The sequence below is a fragment of the Acyrthosiphon pisum genome, chromosome A1, assembly GCF_005508785.2.
Source record: "Acyrthosiphon pisum isolate AL4f chromosome A1, pea_aphid_22Mar2018_4r6ur, whole genome shotgun sequence".
NCBI classification, from domain to species: Eukaryota; Metazoa; Arthropoda; class Insecta; order Hemiptera; family Aphididae; genus Acyrthosiphon; species Acyrthosiphon pisum.
The window spans coordinates 17,416,617-17,437,075 of NC_042494.1; the positions used below are offsets into that span (position 1 = coordinate 17,416,617).

Consider the following 20,459-nt stretch of genomic DNA (forward strand, 5'->3'; position numbering starts at 1 on the left):
ACATTTCTTATTACGTGTACAGTGTGCCTATATTGAAACATTTACATGCATACATCAAAACTCAAAAGAACTATTTTTCTAAAATGTAATAAATGGAAAAGAAATATTTGAATTTATTTTGCATAAACCTTTTTGTAATATATTCTTAAGCTATTTATCATAAAATAATATATTGTAACATTAATATCACATGTAACATAGTTATGTAAGAAAATTGAATGTGCCAACTTTAATAATATCATCACAAGAAAAAAATATTACCTACCTATGCAATAATATTATTTATTTTTTTTTTTTTTTTACGGTTTAATATTATCCATTTTTTCAAGAAAAAAAAATAATTGTAATAGCCTACGATATGAGCGAAACATAATGGTAGTCTAAATTTTTTTGGGGCATTTTTGTTAAAACAAATTTATTTTAATTACTAAAAATCACATTAATCCTGTAATAGTCATATTATTATGGCAAACAAAAACACAGTTAATTAGGTATTCGAATAAGAGACGCATTTAAACGTTACAATGTAATATATTTTGTAAATCTCGAGGGTCTTAAAAATGTGATTGGTTCGATTAAATGCGTTCGATAAATTATACGATATATACGCTTACCATTATTCCATCACAAAAGGCTGAATTTTAGCCCAACGCTTTAAAGCGGTCAAACGGTCTCTTAATTCGCTTACACTATCCGCCATGGCTAGTTGTAATTTTTTTCACTGCTTTACGTTTACTCGAGACTGTAAATTGTGGATTTAACCGGGAACGGGGTGTGGGTTGGGAAACGCGTGACCCGACATCGAAAGTCCGATTGCCCCTATTTATCCTCATCCCACGCAGTTGACCCAACCCTGCACACCCAACCCCAAGACTGCCCCCCCCTCGCGTACCACCTTCTGCACTATAGCTACGTTTTCAAAACACTGTTTACATAATATATATATATGTATAATACGTACGTAATCGTATACATAATGTCTCCGGTCGGTAAGTTTTATTGTGCTGCTAAAGCGGGAACGAGCGCGGTAGGAAAGCGAGGAAGAAATAATCTCTTTTAACCGTGACCGAACCACGGTGGCGGCCGTCGGGACGTCAACCCAGGTCTTTCCGGCACGAGCAGAGCTGCAGCCGCGACGGCGGTGACTCCGGAACGGTCGCGGACAGGACGGAAAGTAGTGGTGAATGCGCGATGTCGGGGATAGGAGAAAATCCCGTTTTATTACCGACCTTGTGTGTGTGTGTGTATATATGTATTATATATTTATGTATGAAGACCGTAGAGGGTTTTAAAGACCCGCCGATGTGTGTGTGAGAATGCGCAGAGTGAGACGGATGTGCAGCACGAGAGGAGAATTATTGGGCGATAGAATAAGAATGCAGGTAGGTAAGTATAGGTACTGTTGCTCTCGTGGCCGAAGACGCATTATATACTACACGCGGTGATACGTATTCAATTGATACGACGACGGGTGCAAAGGTGTTTATTAAAGAAGATCGGCGAAAGCTGCTTTTCCGGCAAGAATGGGGCAAATAATGGCCTTTATACACGGGCAAAGTCACCGCAGAGGAAACAGTTACTTATCCAGGTACAGGTGAAAAAGGATAATTGCAGCGTGTGAGCGATTACTGTCGTCCACCCGCACTGCAGATCTTTAAGGCTAAAACGTGGAAGTCCATATAATACACAGCAATATAATAACATCTCTGGTGAAAAGGTCTTAAGCCAGATTTTTACTCCCTCCCCCTTGTGTTGGAGTGAGGGCAATACAAATCCATATGACCACGGTTGTGGTTCTCGGATTATATAACCAGTTCAAAGTATTCGGTCAGGACCAAAACCGTTTCAATGGAATATTCCATTTCCGCCATATTTATACAGTATACACTGCACGTGTGACGATTATAATATTATTACATAAGTTATTGATTACCAATGGTGGTGGTGTATACCAGTATAGCACATTATAATGATCAAGAATTGAATTGGTCAATTTAAAACATTTAGTTTTAATGAAGTTCTACCCATAAGTATAATATGGCCGGTTTACGGATTTATGATTTAAATGCCTACCAGATATTTATAGTTTATATGACATTTTTAATACCAATAAAAAAAAAAATAATATGTTAAAATAGAATGTCGAGACAGATACCTAGACTTAATTTAAAAACACTAAGAGCTGTAGACATTTAGTAGGTGATAAAGAAATCAAATGAAAACAGTAATATATTTTATAAGGTTTATTTTATATTTGCAACTGCTATAATAATAAAAAAAAAATATAATTATGTTACCTATATAACATCGCTGTATAGATGGGTACCTATTAAAGATTTTGAATAAATCTCTTAGTGATGTATAAAAATTGGATTAATTACTGTAGGGACTACAGATTAGTTTCTGTAATGTTGAACATAAAATAAATATATATATACGATGTTAAATGTTGGGGAGGGGGTACCTTGATTTTATCCTCAGTTTTAACAATAACTTTTAAGAAGTCTGAAAAGTTTTCGATGCGGCGAGTCGTGGTAGTTGGACCGGAACATTACTTTGGTACCAAAATCTTCGCTAAACAGCAAAGTTTTTGGTGTTTTTCAGTGTGTTCAGAGACGTGGGCTGCTGAGAATTCTGAGAAATTAAAAAATTATGACAATGCACTCAAAACTGATACAATATTATTTTATACACAATATTATAGCATAATATAGCATGACTAATTAAGATCTATAATAAATCATTATTTAAAATATGTTTATAGTTCCAATAAAATAAAACAATTTAGTTCGTGTTTTTTTTTTACCCAAAGCTTAATAAAAAATTAAATGTCTTAAAAATCATCTCCGCTCCGACTCCGTAAATCAGATCAGTAAACTGTATAACTTACACTTAAAATCTTCCATATAATCACAAATGTCTGGTATAAATAATATGTATCACTGCAATATCACTAAATGTACCAAATGTTCTAAATTAAATAATTATTTTTAAATAAAGATGTTTTTCGTTTAAGTATGGTTATTTAAAAAAATGTATTGTTCATCGGAGTATGACACATAACTTATCCGAAAACACTTTCTTTCCCCACTGTAGCCTTATAATTTTTTTCGAATTTTTTTTGTATTTATTATTTACTTTTAAACCGATTAATTCTCATTAAAAAAGATGTACTACGCATTTTAAACTATATGCAATTAATAACTGCTTCAACAATGTCGCTGTAAATGTATAAAATATATTATCTATATAAAATCTCAAACTATAGCAGCAGTAGTTTATTCCATATCAAATCCCAACTGCTCGGTACAATATTATTGTCTTACACGAAAACAAAATATTTTGTTATTATAATATGACGGACACAAAACACGATTTTACAGTCATTGTTATACATTATTTTACATTCCAAGAAGAAATTATGTGTATTGAAGTAAGAAATTATTTTTCACCATATAAATATTATCATTTTTCGTCGACAATCTAGCAATATAATTTATTTCATAGACGTCCTCTTACACACACACACACACTGTTTTTAAATTGCTTTAACTTTCAAGTTTTATCCAATTATGTTGTGTTGAATGATATATCCTGATAAGTCACAGCCTCAACACGAAAGTCGAATTATTTTTTTTGTTCTGTAAACCTTGATATATATAATTATGTAGTAAGTACTCATAAATTATAATACCAATTATATCATGTATTATTGTTAGAAATGTATAAGTCAATAATGACGTACTACCGCTATAGAACTGTGTGAATATAAGTTTATCGTGTAAAATATAAATACCTACCTTAAAAATTTATTTGACAATTTCCGTTTTTATATAGAAAATGATAATATAAGTAATAGTGGAATGTTTCAAGTTTCTACCAAAGGTTAATATTTTTTTAATCACAAAAAATAACTCATTACGTTCGTATAAAATATCCAATTACGTAAAGATTTGATTTTCGAATGCTCCTAGATTTGTTAGTAAGAACAACTTATGAGCAGTGGCGCAATTATCGTGAGTGTTGGGTGTGCAAATCACAGGGGACCCCGGTTTTTGGGACCCCGAGATCTCATATACGATATTCCTACTATAATGTTTAATATAAAAAATAATATAATAACAATGAATATAATATAATCTATATAAAATAGAAGACCCTTTTTTGTATGTACAAGCATATTTTGAAAATAACTCTACTTATTATTAAATTATGTTAAATAAATTATTTACTATTTAAGATTACTCTTAAATATTATATTATCTATATGTTAAAATATGGTTATAAATTTATAATGCAATTTGATTTGTAGTAAAACTATTATGGCATAATAATGTAAATTGTTTTTCAAGGGGGCTCCTAAATTTTCTTTTGCACCAGGGCCCTCAGAGTTCCAGATCCGGAACTGCTTATGAGAAACCTTCGCATTAAATTGTCAATCTTTTCGACTTGGAAAAAAAGGTGCCAGAATTCTATAAATTGCTTAAAATTATATCATGTGACGACTATTCGATAGTAAATATTTTTACTGCTCCTATACGACATGACATCTGATACAGTAGGCAAAAAACACACAGTTGTAAAATCAAAAATTCAACGCTTCGCACAGAATCCAAAATGATAAATACGAAAGGGTACTTTTTAATTAGGTAGGTATTAATTATATACCCATGCCGTTTATAATACTGGTACCTACCGGTGAATAACTATCATTTTAATAGCCTGGTACTCTAGTTTATACATCAAAACAATTTTATACTTATTTAATTCAATTATCTAAGGTAAGTCGTTATTTTTTTAATCAAGTACAGACAATTTTACGAACTACTCCGTTGTAATTAATATATTAGCTTTACACGAGATTATAATATGTACCTATACGCTTTTATACACTTGTACGGAATACTTCTGAGAAATTACAGACATTTCGTCGTACTTGTGGTATCAAAAAATTTAATTTTCTTTCGGTAAAATTTTAAAGTATAATAAAGGAAAAACTATTATTCAGAGTACCTAGGTATATTATATATATAATATTATATAGAATATAATACGCTTTAAGTAAAAATATGACATTTTAAATAATATTCTTCAGACTATCTGACTATTTATCTTATACTTAAACTTATACTTATTACAACGTTACATTATAATACAAACATAAAACCTTTTTTTAAATATTAAATTCAAATTTAAAAAGCTTAATAAACAAAATAATAATAATAATACTTTTATAACATGGGTGGCGTAGCCAGGATAATGAAATGGGTGGGGGAGGGGGGAGGTAAACACCTTGGGTAGCAATAATATTAAATAGATAACTTTTTAAAATGTACTGGCAATAGTACCATAATATTATAATATAGTATAATCATATACCTAGATCAGAGTTTCTCAACATATGGTACGCGTACCACTAGTGGTACTCGGAGAGCTCGTAGATGGTACGCTAAGAACATCTCCCTAAGTAAAAAAAAAAATGGAATGGATCATTAGAAATTAACAATAGAAATTATTTGGTATATTTGATATTTTTAATAATAATAATAATTTTACATATTTAATTTTCTTTTTATGCATTAAATGCTTATACTATTATCATAATTTTGTAGTTCCTAATAAAATAAAATTCCGTATACATGTAAAATAACATTTTTGATAAGCAAATAAAACATTATTTGGTCAAGTGGTACATGAAAATGTTCAAACTGTATAGGTGGTACGCGGATGTAAAAAGGTTAAGAACCGCTGACTTAAATTATTACTGCATCCTTAATGTGCATACTTACTTTTCAAAAATATATACATTTAACATAGATACTTACATATTAATAAGATAGTATAATATTTTTTTTCTCAGCAAATATGAATTTCATATTTATATAATATTATTAATATATTTTTATTTATAACATAAAAAAATATATACATAAAGTGTTCTGTCAGTGTTTGAAACGTACACGAACACGTTAAAATATTATATTTTTTCTGTGAACAGTCCTCCGAGTTACACTTCTCGGTATTCTATACCTATCGCATTTACCATACGAACTATATATGTATTGTCTTAAGGACTGTTGAATGATTTTTTGACGACATAATATTATGCATAAAACACATATTATACAGGGCGACCCTCGAGAGATAGCTCGCCCAATACAAAATAGCAATATAACGAAATATGCAATACAGGTAGGTACTTAAAAAAAAATCATCTCGAAACACCCTGTACGTCGGCATTCATATATTAGTTTGGTGTGTGCGTGTGCGTCTGTACACCATCGAAATCGTATACAGGTACCCATGTATTTTTTTCAATCTGTCAAGTTTTACAACAAAAAAAAAAAAAAGGTAGTCGGAAATGTTTTTTGCGATGATTTTTTTCCCTCTCGCCTCCTCAATCGACCGTTTTGGCACGATTTATTTTGTTCCAAGTCCACGCGGCGGGGGCAGGCATATCGTAGCCGGTTGCCAAACGTTCGGGAATGATTCCAAACGGTAAGGAAAAAATAGTCGGCACAATATATCGTAACGTACGCGTACCGCACACCTGTTCACTATATTTCGGCGCGTATGAACAGGCAATGCCGGTGGTCCGCAGACACACCAGATCCTACCGTAAGTAATAATAATATAAAAAATATAAAATTATAATAATAATATATGAACCCCACGCTTTTCCCCGTTAAGTACTTCTATCGATACGCACACGATATTATTATATAATGTTTAAAGTGCCCGTACTAATAGATATATTATATACTAAATCAGTGGTCCTCGGCCTTTTTTTTCACGCGACATAAACCCAAATAAACAGCTACACACTGAAAATTATTATCAAGTCCAAAGATTATTATTATAAATGACCTTAATATCCAAAAAAAAAAATTGTCAACGTCTACATAGCACCTAAGTATTTCGCATCACACTGGTTGACAACCACGGCTTTCCCGGGTCCGCTTCACGGTATTAAATAATAATATGCACAAAACCGAAATCACATAGTACCTAGTGAAAATCATATACCTAGCCACCTAGGTAATATTATGATAAAGCCATAAAATAATTATTATCGTTCTACCGAAGTGTCCAGCAAGGTAGCACATAACGTTTTCACTTGGCCACCTGCGGCACACTCCGTTTACTGAAAAAAAAAATGTTGACGTAGTTATCACAATATATAGCACGCTCATGATTGATCTCATTTCTTTTATATTACTTAACGGGGAGGGAGTGAGATAACATGATAATACTTTCATGATCAAAAATAAAAAATAAATTATACATTTATCATAGAGATAAACAAACAAAAAATGTCTAATGTTTTTGAAACTGGAAATTCACCCCCACACCCTCCATTGTGTAATAATACCGTAAATAATATTAATTTTTCTTTTGTTTTAAACCCCCCTTAATTAACGCGCCTGATACGGTTCGATTAATTCCGTTAAAAGTTTATTGCTTTTGGCTATGCAATTATCCGGATTTTTAGTAAAATAATTTAATTTTACGCTAATTGTGTGATATTTTTTAATAAGATACGTAAGTTATTCAAACTCCACTACATTTCTCAGCCCGTAATATTTAAATTTTAATCCAATTTCATATCATAGATATGATTTTATGAATATTATAAAAAAGTAATTATTTCTATTTTAACGGCGTTTGAGGGTTTAAATTATAAAAAAATTACGATTTCTGAAGCATTTTTGTATACTTTACATGGTTACTATTATTTACTCCCAGTTTATTCAAGTACCTACATTACTTTCTGTATAATATATACCCTATTCGATATTACCCTAACCTACCTCAATATCAGCAATTATCTAATGGACATAATATTATAATGAACAAATAGAGTAGGTACCTACAGATATAATTAATAGTTATATTTGAAGAATCAGTAATTATGCTTATTATTTTATCACTTTGAGTTAGGTAGGTATCTAATATTTTCGAAATCATTCATTTATATTTTTAGTAACGTATACATTTTTTTTTACGCAGCCGCAGTGCTATAAATGTCTTTAAATTAAATTATTTAAGTCTTTGCTCTTTTGCTCGTGCATTTTATATTTTTACCGAGATATCTAATTAGAACCTATATTTTTTTACAGTTGGCCAAGTTCCTATTTCGGCGTTTTATACACCTCTCAAGTAATTTTCTTCATCACAACTCTAGACAGCTTTATTCTTCATAATTGGTAAAGGGACGGACTCGTACATAAAAAAGAATAATATAAATTAATCAATTTAACTGCCACTCCAGATGTCACTACTGAGCACTTCACTTATTCTCTCTGTGTTCTTAATATCTTGTAAAATTAACAAAAAAAAAATGTCAAATAAACAATAATAAAGTTTTCCGCTGATAAGTAGAGACTTATTTTTAAGCAAAACGAAACGAAACCGTTTCGGATAAGTTTTATTCGTTTAGATGTATTAATATTGTGTGTATAAAACGAATAAAAGTCGATTTGATTGGATAGGTAGGTATACCCTATAGGTAGGTACTAACCAATAACGATGCAATGACACGAAAACAATAATAATAATTACTTACCGGCTGCGTTAAAAAGTGTATATATATAGACATAAAGTATATATATCACATATTATATTCATCAGTATAGTTTTATTTCCCCTGTAAAAACTATACCAAAACGGTTATAAAACAGTATAAATATATGAACGATGTAAAATATTAATCACCAAGTATATGTACGTATATGGGTAGAGGTTTACGAATAATTACAAAAATTCTAAACACTATTCTATATTATTTAATCAAACATTTCGATTTCTAACGGTGTACATACGTGTGCCCAACAAAAGTACCTAATAGAAAACATATCATTATAATTTATAATTTTATATTAGGTAAGGTACACCAATAGATAAATCTTTCCATGCATTATTACTATGTTTAGAAAATGAGTTCATATGACTATAGTATAAATATTGAATGTGTTATCTTTTTTCCAACTCTCAAAATCATATCATTATTCTAATACTCTATACATATTTCTTACGATGGCATAACTAACTAAATCAATTAAAACTGTAGGTATTATAAAATATCTTACTTTGTAACCACGCCAACTATGAACGAATAAAATATGACAATAAAAATCATTTAAGTTTTCGGGCGTATGGTGCTTATATAATCCCACGCTTGATAACTTGTTCGTCAAACTTTTAACTTTACTGCGCCATATCGCCTATGTGTAAAAAAAATTGTTCTCAGTATATTTTTTACTCAAAGTCACTGACAGTTCACTCTCATCACTTGAAATGTAATTGAGATCTGAGATGACGACGTTATTATATAATATATTGGGTATACAATAAAATTCATGAAAACTGGTATAGGTAGGTACCAAGAAACGCGCATCAACAATTATTATTTTTTAATATTAAATTAGTAGTCGAGAAAATTATCAAACTTAATATTATTATAACAATGTTATCGACGTGCGAATGTTTTTTTTTCCAAACGCGAACATCGACGCAAGTATTAATTATATAATATACATATACTTAAACGACCGAATATCGAGATTTAATTAAGCGTTTCGTTTGCACGAAAGAAACGGTCCAATAAAAACGGGAAAACAATTTATGGCCATTTATTCGGATACAGCGTATTTTTTGTGAACATTATACCGTTAGATAATACTATTATCGGCAACAAAACTTGATGTATTTTATTTCCGTAAACATTTCAAACTAACAATATCAACCATTCAAACATCACGATAAATTATCCAGAACTTCAAATAAAAAGCAATAACAGTATTCTGTCTCCAGTTTTTTTTCTATATACATATATACATTTTCTATGCACTTCTCTCCTCCCTCATCGTAATGCACTCATACTCTAACCACATTTGACCTGAACATTTTATATAACCCATATATATATATGTTTTATTTATAAAATAAAAAACGTATATATTCATTTCTTCTGCGACTTACACGCACGGTTAGTGTAAATGTTTCCAGCGGAATTTTTATGAGTTAGATGTGTTTATATTATATTTTTGCTAAAAATGTCGCGATGAATTCGTCGAGCTCACAAATACTACTCTTTCTTTTCAAAAGTAGAAAATCAAAAACGTTAATGGATTATTTCAAATTTTAGCTACGACTTCGATCAGAAGTACAAACAATAATTAGGTAGTGAAACTCAATTAAATTTGGAGTATTTTGATTAGCCCAATCAACCCGCGGAGTGTATTCAAGTCCCGAGAGCATCGGTCGAGTAAAATTTTTAAACTCTAGAAAAACATTGTAAACTTTATACTTAAACCATTGGCGTATATAGGTTAATTGATCTACTATTTACACAGCTTAAAAAAAAATAAAATGGTGAAATCCATTTAATTTGTACATTTATATTAAAGCGCAGGAATTTAAATATAGTAGGTACCTATGCTACATTTTTTTTGCACTAGCAACCTTCAATGTCGATAGCGTGTTTTTTATTTTGATGAGTTAAACCTACAAATATCTTATTATTTTTAGTTTTCATCTTTTATAACTGTTTTTTAAGTTAACATTTGTCATGGAAAGTCCGAATTAATAACATTATAAATTCTTTATATATGTTGAACCAAAATCGTATAATGCTTTAATGCCAAAGTTCATTTTCATTCGAAAATCATTTCGACGGGTCGGCGCAGTACATACCTATAGTATTACGAAAAAAGAATGTGGTGTTCATACATCAACAATAACAAAAAATATAGTTATTATTATTATTGTTTTGGCTACTGTACATGACTTAAAATTTGAACAATTCATTATGATCGAATTGTACTTTTTTTTTTTATTATAAAGAACAAGGCCTCAACCACATAGGTCATTGGCCGCAATTAATGATTACAAACTGATTAATACATTATAGGTAAATAATTATAAATATATAGTAAGTAACGATATGAATTAATAAAGAAAGAAACAAAATACATCAAAAAAATTATTAAAATTATTTAGATTTTCGGTTAAATGGTTTTGTGTAAATTAGTGTTTCTTATAAAACTAAGTGTACTGTTGATATTTAGAGGTTCATTGTTGAGACATTCGGAGATACTACTTGGAATGTTGTATTTAGTTCTTTCTTCATTAAATTGGCGACATTCTAATAGAAGATGTTTGATGGAGATTTCGGATCCGCAGGTGATGCATGGTTCTGGGTCAGTTTTGTCCATGAGGTATTTGTGGGTATGCCAGGAGTGTCCAATCCTTAAGCTGGTTAGAATTACTTCTTGTACTTATCTATGAGCATGACACATGTGTGGCTTACTTCACTTTTGCATTACGGTGTTAGTGCGCATTGTTAAAGATCTCTCTAGTCCCAACTCTCTAGAATGCAATCTCATAATAATTATCCTTAGCGGAAGTTTCTTCTAAACTATTTTTTTCTAATGCATCGAAATATATTTTATAAATATTATCATACAGTTCAGTGACGTGAACTTTAAGTTATATAAAATTATGACTCAATAAGTTTAAAAAAACTCTGTATTCAAATTAACCTCGGCCATTGATCCGAAAACTTGAAATATATGTGTTAATTAATTAAAATATTTAAAACGCAAAGATTTAACCGAAAACTGTATTGAACCGTATAAAGAATTATATCATTAAGTTGTATTGTATAATAAAATAACAATAAAAATGTCAATATTTATAATAAAAGACGCATTTTCTATTCAAAGAAGTTAGTATAGAATTTAAACCCATAATATGATGAGATAAACTCCCACAAATTGTATTTTACTCTTAAATTCGATTTTATGGTCAACATTTTAATTCCATAAATACAGATGTTTTTATCTACGTCGTATACTATAATATAGGACAGAGTAATAATTTACGACATGAAATCGGATTTTCCGATGTTCTGTTAGACGGGATTTTGTTAACCTTGAAATAAAATATTATGCCTTTAATTACCATTTCTAATTTATATACATTACATGAAGTGCCTTCATTTCCATCAATAATAGTGTGAGCACCATATCTCGTATTAAAAGAGCTTTAATAAAACAAAACTTTTGCATAAGTATACGTCCTGTTTGACAGATTTCTTATGACAAAATAAAATATTCATAACGTTGTGAAAAGTCTAAAAAGTTGTTAATGCAAAATGTTACTTATTTAGTATTATTCTTCTGCTATAATCAAAATACTTTCCGCAGATATATTTTAATGTATCATCTCTCAGTGTCTATAATTGATGTAAGCATTCATTTTAAATTCATGTTTTCTTCTGTATCATATATTGGGTCCACAACATTGTAACAGAGATTTGTCTTGGACTTAACGTACAGTTCGTATACGCGCATACATCACATTTGTGATTTATTTAAAACCATTGTATTTTTGTATATTTTCCTTAATATACTATTTATACAATTTGATTTGGATACTAATACCGTCGATAAATCGTCGTGTTCTAGGTAGTATATATAAAAATAAAAAAAAAAAAACAATCAAATTTTGGTTGCATAATATAATATTGTACACAATATAATATGAACCTACTTCAAATTTGGAAAACAACACATTTTTCTTGCAATGTGATGTATCGCCATTGCTTATAGCCAATATCCCAGTGACGATACGAGACATCATATTTAAAAGAAAGGGGATGATGTGGTCGTATTGAGAAAATTAATTACCAATACAAAAACTCGCGTCATGTTCTCGAAAATGTATTATAAGTATAAACGAAGTTTTTTAACATAAAACTTCTCACCACGAGTGAACCCACGGTTTAGGGGCGTCAATGTGTCATGCTCCATATTATCACCCAGTAGTCAGTACACTTCATAAGGTGGCAGGTACATATTATAATATTGTCTATACGACCGGAATGTCTCTTGTCTGCTTGTTCTTAGTGCAGTATTTTGTATATTTTAATATTTCAATAACGTGGCATAAAATTAAATACCCTTGTGCAATCCAATGTTTGATATTATAAAAACCCCATACCACATACGGAGTTATAATTAAAATGTTATAACTTATTGTAATATATGTGGGTCGAATTTCCAACATAAAATAATATCGTAACTATATTTATTTGGCACGCATACGGCAACAGACGCATAATATGAGTAATCGAAATTTAATTTATGATTTATACAAGATAAATCAACTTGTAATTACTTTCGTAGTGAAAACTGTCTTAAAATTAATTTCGATTCGAGAGAGAATTTATACAGAGATATTATAAATGTTTATATGATGAACACAGGATTAAGACCACAGCTACAAAATAAACGTAAAAATATTAATTTTGTAATTTGAATCCACACTGGAATATAGAATACTCCACAGTCAACCTATGAATCAATAAATTCATAGGAAGTAACAATTTAGCGTATAAACTTTTGAAAGGAGCAATTGTCCCTATAATTTATTTTTTACTTTCAATATAATATAAAACGATATAATAAGAATAAATAATAGGGAACAGACCTAATTGTAATAAAAAAAATCAAAATATGTAAAAAAAAGTTTTAAATATGTAACAAAATTTGGCGACGATTTAGTAACAAAATGTTTTTGTTCTCATCTAACATTCCACATCGATATTTTCATATTGGCTACATCAAGTGGTGTGAGTTCACGTCCAATGATGAATTTAGTCCAATAAATTTATGTCTCTAGTTATTTTCATATTTTTAGTCCATGATTTTTGCCAGATACATAATATGAACATTTTTCTTTAACTAAATTTCCATCTATGTGTTATTGTGCTTTTTCAAATTTATTGTATTTTTCTTTAACAATGCATAAGCTTTTTGACAAGGGTATATTTCGGATATCCAGTTGTATACTAAAAAACAAAAATTCGCAAGTAAGTTAAATTATTTTTTTAAATTAACATTTTCCATCAAATTGTTAGCTTTATTAATAACGGTGGTAGTTTCAGTACCTATAGTTTTTAAATTTTAAATTATTTGTTTAATTTTTTCAAAACGTTCACAATAATATTGAGTTTAATTTAGATAACTTAGAGTATTTTGTCGTCATCGAAAATTACTAATCTAAATTTTTTGGGCTTACATTACCTATTTAACTTATCAATGCCGTGTTTACTATTTAATAGCGGCATATCGATACGTGGATGCCGTTTCGATAAACCAGATAATGTTTATCGTCGTCGGAAATCAGTAAAAAATCAAAAATTACTAAGATATTTATTACAAAATATGTCCTTAATTATCGGATATGTCACAATATCACAATTGTATTTATACCAAAATATGTAAAATAAATTTGGGTTAATTTTAATTAGAATGATCTAAATTGTACACATTTTTGATCAGATCAAAAATATTCCATTCCAATAAAAATATATATTTACAATAAAATCCGTCCCCTAGTAATGAATAATGAAATTAATTCCTCATATTATTAGTACATCATTTGTACATGTTGAAGTTTGGCAATCATGCAAAATGTATACATTATATAATCATAAATTCCAACATGACGATGTAGCCTACTGGAAAAATTGACAACTGCAGAGCAAAAGAGAAATACATTATAAAAGCTCATCCCTAAATAAACGTGTGTTAACTTTTAAATCCATCGTGAACTGTGGAGAAATTTGCCTCTAACGTCACCGGCTACCAAGCGCAATAATCGTCAGTTTTAACTCGGAACAAAACTTTAATAAAAAGTTTCTATTTCATAACCACGGCGAAGCGGTCTTAGACCATCTTAAATTATCGGTAAAGGTGAACGCTTTTAAATGGTATACAAATAATATTTTTAAAAAAAAACAATTGTTCTATTTTTGGTCATTTTAAAGAAAAAACAAAACAAATTACTATAATATTATAATAATACTAGCTGATCCCGTGCACTTCGTTACCCGTTAAATGTACAAACTGTATATGACTCAAACTTTGTTCAATGTGTTATTTAAAATTCGGTTTATGATGTTCTAGATATATCTTAACATTTCTGTTGCCCGGAATAAAAATTCTGATTCACATCTACCTGCAGTAGATCGAAGACCCCGTACTGTTTGTACGTAAGTGTATGATTTAACTCTAAAGTATAAAAGTTATACAAAGTTTGTCGTTTTTACTTAATTCCACCTACGGTGGATTAATATAATCCATTAATACAAAATCCTAACCTAACCTAACCTAACCGTACTAAAATCCGATGAATAAAAAAAAACCAAATTTAACCCTTTTTAAGTTAGTCTATCTTCTTCCCAGAGGTCTAATCTACACACAAACATTCATCTATATGTATTATACTGACAAAAAATAATAATACACATCAACAAACATGCCCGATTGACTATAATAGCGACAAATATATAATACACTATTATTATTTTTATTTTATTCTGGACAACCCTTATCATTTAGGGGTATGAAAAGTAGATAGTAGCCGATTTTCAGACCTACTGAATATGCATATAAAATTTCATAAAAATCGGTCAAGCGGTTTCGGAGGAGTATGGTAACTAACATTGTGACACGAGAATTTTATATGTTAGAGAAGATCGGCGATCGGATTCGTCGTCCATGTTACTGCTGCACTACTGCAGATGACGCAGTGATAACACGGTGATTAGACACGATTATGATTTTGATGTGTGTCCAACACTACCACCGACCAAAGAAGCCTAAAACTGTACTGCATGATAATTATACAGCAAGCGTTTGAAATAGTTCGAATAATTGCGTAGGAGACTAAAATTGAAAGACATCCGTATTGTTATTGCGACACATGAAATACCGGTAAAACGTACCTTATTCTATTGTGTTGTTTACGGTATTTATCATATATTATAATAATCATAGGTTCAGCATTTATAATGATTTATCATTCTGTTAAACAATTTGAAAATTTGCACGTCATATTATTAGGTATATATACGTAGATTATAGGTGTACATAAATTGATTTACGCACATCAAATATTGATACGCTAAGTATGCATACCATATCAAAATATTAAATCAATGGTAACTCGGTTTATTTGATAATTATTATTACATACACGATGCACACATTTGCATTGACTAATAATTATAACTAAACTTTCAGTAAAACGTCTTTGAACTATAATGTCTGACACCACTGGAAAAAATAGTGCCAGTCTGCAGCTGGTCACTACATTAACAGTAACAATACTATTGTCGTTATCAGCTACCCAATATAATAGTATAATCATTAATCAACCGCTTTGATATGGAACGAAATTTAGTTTTATCTTTTGTGACTAGTGTTGGACAATCGATACGTTTACGAGTGCTCAAGTCATTAGCGAATGAGAAGTAAAAGATAATACACCGAAGGAAAAACGTAATCAACGTCCGAGTCAAAATTGTCTAACTTTTTCAAAACACAATATATTTTTTGCACGACTTTTAGTTTTTTTTCATCAGGTGTACCACATCGGATCTATTTTCCCGATATCCCTGGGTACATAATAATTACCTATAGGTAACGAATTGTTTTCAAAATGTTTCAATCGTTAAATTTCTACGTCGAGGCGTCGTGAATAGGCAATCCCTAAGTGACTTCCTGGAACGTTTGAAAAGTTTTCTATGATGACGACGACAACGCACCGTTCAAAACCAGTGTTTGCATAAAAAATAAGCCTTTCCGGGCATCATTACTAGGGCGGAACTAGGAAGGCGGGGCTTGAGAGGAGAGGCTGAGCGCTCCCTATAAACGTTTTTTGCCCGGGTGGAGGGGGGTGGTGCCATCGGAATTTGAATTCGAAGTCCTTGCAAAAAAAAAAAATTGTCATGCGTTCAGTGTGTATAATAATTAATAATGATTAATGATTATAATAATATACATTATGCAAATTATGATGTATAATGTTATAATGATGTGGCCCGGCGCGGCGCAGTAGCTGAAATCAATCACGCGACGTGATTGAGAGTAAACAACGGCCGCTGCGGCTAGTTCTCGGATGGGTGACCACCCGAGTTCTTGGTGCGCAAAAACCATGCGCCGCCACACTCACGCGTGTTCCTAACCGACCGTATCAACCCTACTGTACAAACCCTACTAACCTACAGGCTAATGACCGTCGTCGAAGCCTTAAACCTAATAAAAAAATATATAATAATATAGTATAATATTGATATTTTGGATGTAAATATGGTTATCGCGGTAATAATTACAGTTTTCGATAGTTTTATCGAAATTACGCACGACAAAATATACGGTTGGTTCTTTTTAATGTATGAGGAATATTTAACCGTAGGTACATATAACGTCAACCAAAATAAATCTAACTAGGCTACACTAAACGTAAAAAGAAAATAAGATTAATGATACATATCATACAGGCATAATAATATTATACATTAATAATTTATTTAAATGTGCGCTTAATGTACCTATAATAGGTATAAAAAATATAAAAATATATTTTATTTTGTTTATACAATGTTGATTTTTGAGAATTATATATTTTAATGACTTCAAAAGGGCCTTTTTACATTCTATGGCTTAGTTTGAACTTTTATTTTCTAGGACTATACTATGTATAGCCCATATATAGTACCTATAACCCCCGTGACCACTAAATCCTAGTTACGCCCATGAGCACAACTCGATTTATACATCACATACAGGTTTATGCACTTTTTCCCCCGTGGAGTGTTGTTTTCAAGCCGGCCAATGATCATCTCACTCTGAACATGCGAAGGCCGCTCTATTATAAGATCAAACGAAATAAAATCATATTGAACACCAAATCTGAGGTGTGACCGCGGAGCTATAGCAAAACGAGTTTTGTAAATAAAAATATAATGTTAGATCCGTCGATCGGCGTCGATAAATTAATGACGAGTTAGAAGTCTTAAACATTTTTTTTCTTATCGTCACGTACAATAATAATAATGTTTACATAATGTTTCGAATTGGGTCGCGATCGCGGCAGATGCCCCTCCAACCCCACCTCTTTCCCAACCCATTTACTCAGCACCTGACCTATATAGAACGTCAAAGGTCTCCGAGATGAACGTTTTGACAACTTTACATATTCGTTTGCATAACGGTTTTCTTTTTCTTTGTTTCCCGGCAGGAAAACCTCAACGGCGACGACAATGTGACGGTGACCGGGTACGACTGACGTGACTGCCGGCTGTGGATAAAGACGCGACGCGGTACACTAACGCCGACGACGGGCACGACGCGGAGTCATCCTGCACGGTTAGCTAACTGATCGCCGATGGAATATCCTAGCGTCATGCAGCTGGCGGCCGGCTGGCCTTCGATGGAACCGCCGACGGGCGCGTACAACGGCACCGACATGGGGCCGTACAACAACGGCACCGGCGACAGGGACGCGCTGTACTGCGACGACACGTCTGGGCACGAGTCGTCGCTGTACCTGATATCCAAGATCCTGTACGTGATCGTGTGCGTGATCGGGCTGGTGGGCAACACGCTGGTCATATACGTGGTGATCCGGTTCTCCAAGATGCAGACGGTGACCAACATGTACATCGTCAACCTGGCCATCGCTGACGAGTGTTTCCTGATCGGCATACCGTTCCTGATCGTCACCATGTCCATGGAGTTCTGGCCGTTCGGCAACGTCATGTGCAAGGTGTACATGACCACTACCAGCGTGAACCAGTTCACCAGCAGCATTTTCCTGATGATCATGAGCGCCGACCGGTACATAGCCATATGCCATCCGATATCGTCGTCCAAGGTGCGCACCGCGTACGTGTCCAAGATCGTGTCGGTGACCGCGTGGACATTCAGCATCATACTCATGATACCGGTCATCATGTACGCCAACACAATGGACAAGGGCAACGTCAAGAGCTGCAACATCATATGGCCGGAGAACGACCTGTTCAGCGGGCAGACCGCGTTCACGCTCTACTCGTTCGTGCTCGGGTTCGCCATACCGCTCATGCTCATATTCGTCTTCTACATACTGGTCATCAGGAAGCTGCAGACGGTTCGTATGATATAATAACGGTTTATTTTCTTTTTTTTTTAGGCGTTATATACTGTTACCTATGATATAAACACCGATTGAACTGTGAAACGCGCATTAGGTAGGAATAGTGTGTGTGTGTGTGTAGTGACGACGATCGCGAAATGGAAGTATGAGAATTCTAAAAAACTAAAAGCAAAAACTCCAAAGAGAGATGCCCAAAGCATACTAGGATTAAGTTATTAAATACACTATACATATAAATATATATCAGTGGCATAGCCAGGGGGACTAAGGGGGCCATAGCCATATTGGGGCTAAAGACATATTGTATTTGTATTTTTATTTTTTTGTGAGATTTAGCCCCTCCCCCATATACAAAATTCCTGGCTACGCCACTGGTTTATATATTATACCGGGGCTGGGTGGTTCTTTTATTGAATAACAATCATTGTTTCAAAACCATTAACATAATTATTCCAACTCATTATCACTGGAATATTTGCCCCTTGAATTTATGATCTATTATGTATTAAGTATTAACTATTAATTTAAAGTTTAAATATCCAAGACTAAACGTCTAATAAATTGCCTATACCAAATATTAGCAAAAGTATATTTTTTAATTTGAAATGTTTTAATTACTGATATTTGATAAATGATAATATACAAGGATCAATTCCAAAGTCCTAATTTTTTATCAGTTTGTACCTAAGTAGTTAGAAAAATAAATCATTATTTTGGAATTAAATTTAAATTGTGGTGTGTGGAGAATATTGATGTTAATAAATGCGTAATATTTATTTTATTATATTATTATAGGTAATTTATTGAAAAACGAATTTAAATAAACAGTAATTTAATAGTTACTTAATTTCAAGTAAATTACATAGAATTCTATAGTATTTTTTTTTGTATACATTAGCTAACCAGAGTACTGAATAAAATCTGTTTATAAAACTACTACCTAGTTCAATTGATCTCCGCATATATCTTATTATCTTTTCAAATTCAATAGTAATAACATAATAATTGTATTGGTTACAATGACGAATGGCTAAAGATACGTTCAGTTGGTTATTGCTCATAATATCACGACATAATATAGTGGTTGGACCATAGAGTAATACTCACGTCCGTGAAGTTGGCCCTTACACTTTTTCAAAAAAAGTTTTGCATAGCGCCATTATTTTGCAAGTAATTAGCAAGAATTTTCAAATCCACTCCTGAAATATGCAATTCAAAAACAAAGGAGTTATAAGGGATGGAACCAAGGAAGGGCCAACTTCACGTAGCCCTGACTTGTTGTCAGAAACTTTCAAAACTGGTATCAAAACACTCGTTATAATTAGCAAGAATTTGCAAGTCCACTCCCGAAATTTGCAAGTCAAAATTCCAACCCCTACGAATTTTCGAAGTATTTTTCCCAGCCCTGACTTGTTGTCAGAAACTTTCAAAAATGGTGTTAAAAAACTCGTTATAATTAGCAAGAAATT

The 20,459-nt window shown here is 31.8% G+C and overlaps 1 protein-coding gene across 8 annotated transcripts in view; it reads left to right on the forward strand.

Annotated features, from left to right (window-relative positions):
- Positions 1 to 20,459, forward strand: part of LOC100161295 (somatostatin receptor type 5) — a 280,182-nt gene that overhangs the window by 247,053 nt on the left and 12,670 nt on the right. For 5 of the 8 annotated variants that reach the window (XM_029486748.1, XM_029486747.1, XM_029486750.1 and 2 more), the window contains one exon: positions 18,094 to 18,984. In XM_029486748.1, the coding sequence (XP_029342608.1) occupies positions 18,241 to 18,984 (744 nt within the window). In that variant the 5' untranslated portion in view covers positions 18,094 to 18,240. Of the gene's footprint in view, positions 1 to 6,371; positions 6,619 to 8,120; positions 8,161 to 14,975; positions 15,062 to 18,093; positions 18,985 to 20,459 lie in introns of those variants that run through there. The other 3 variants (XM_029486753.1, XM_029486752.1, XM_001950413.5) reach the window with 3 other exon arrangements.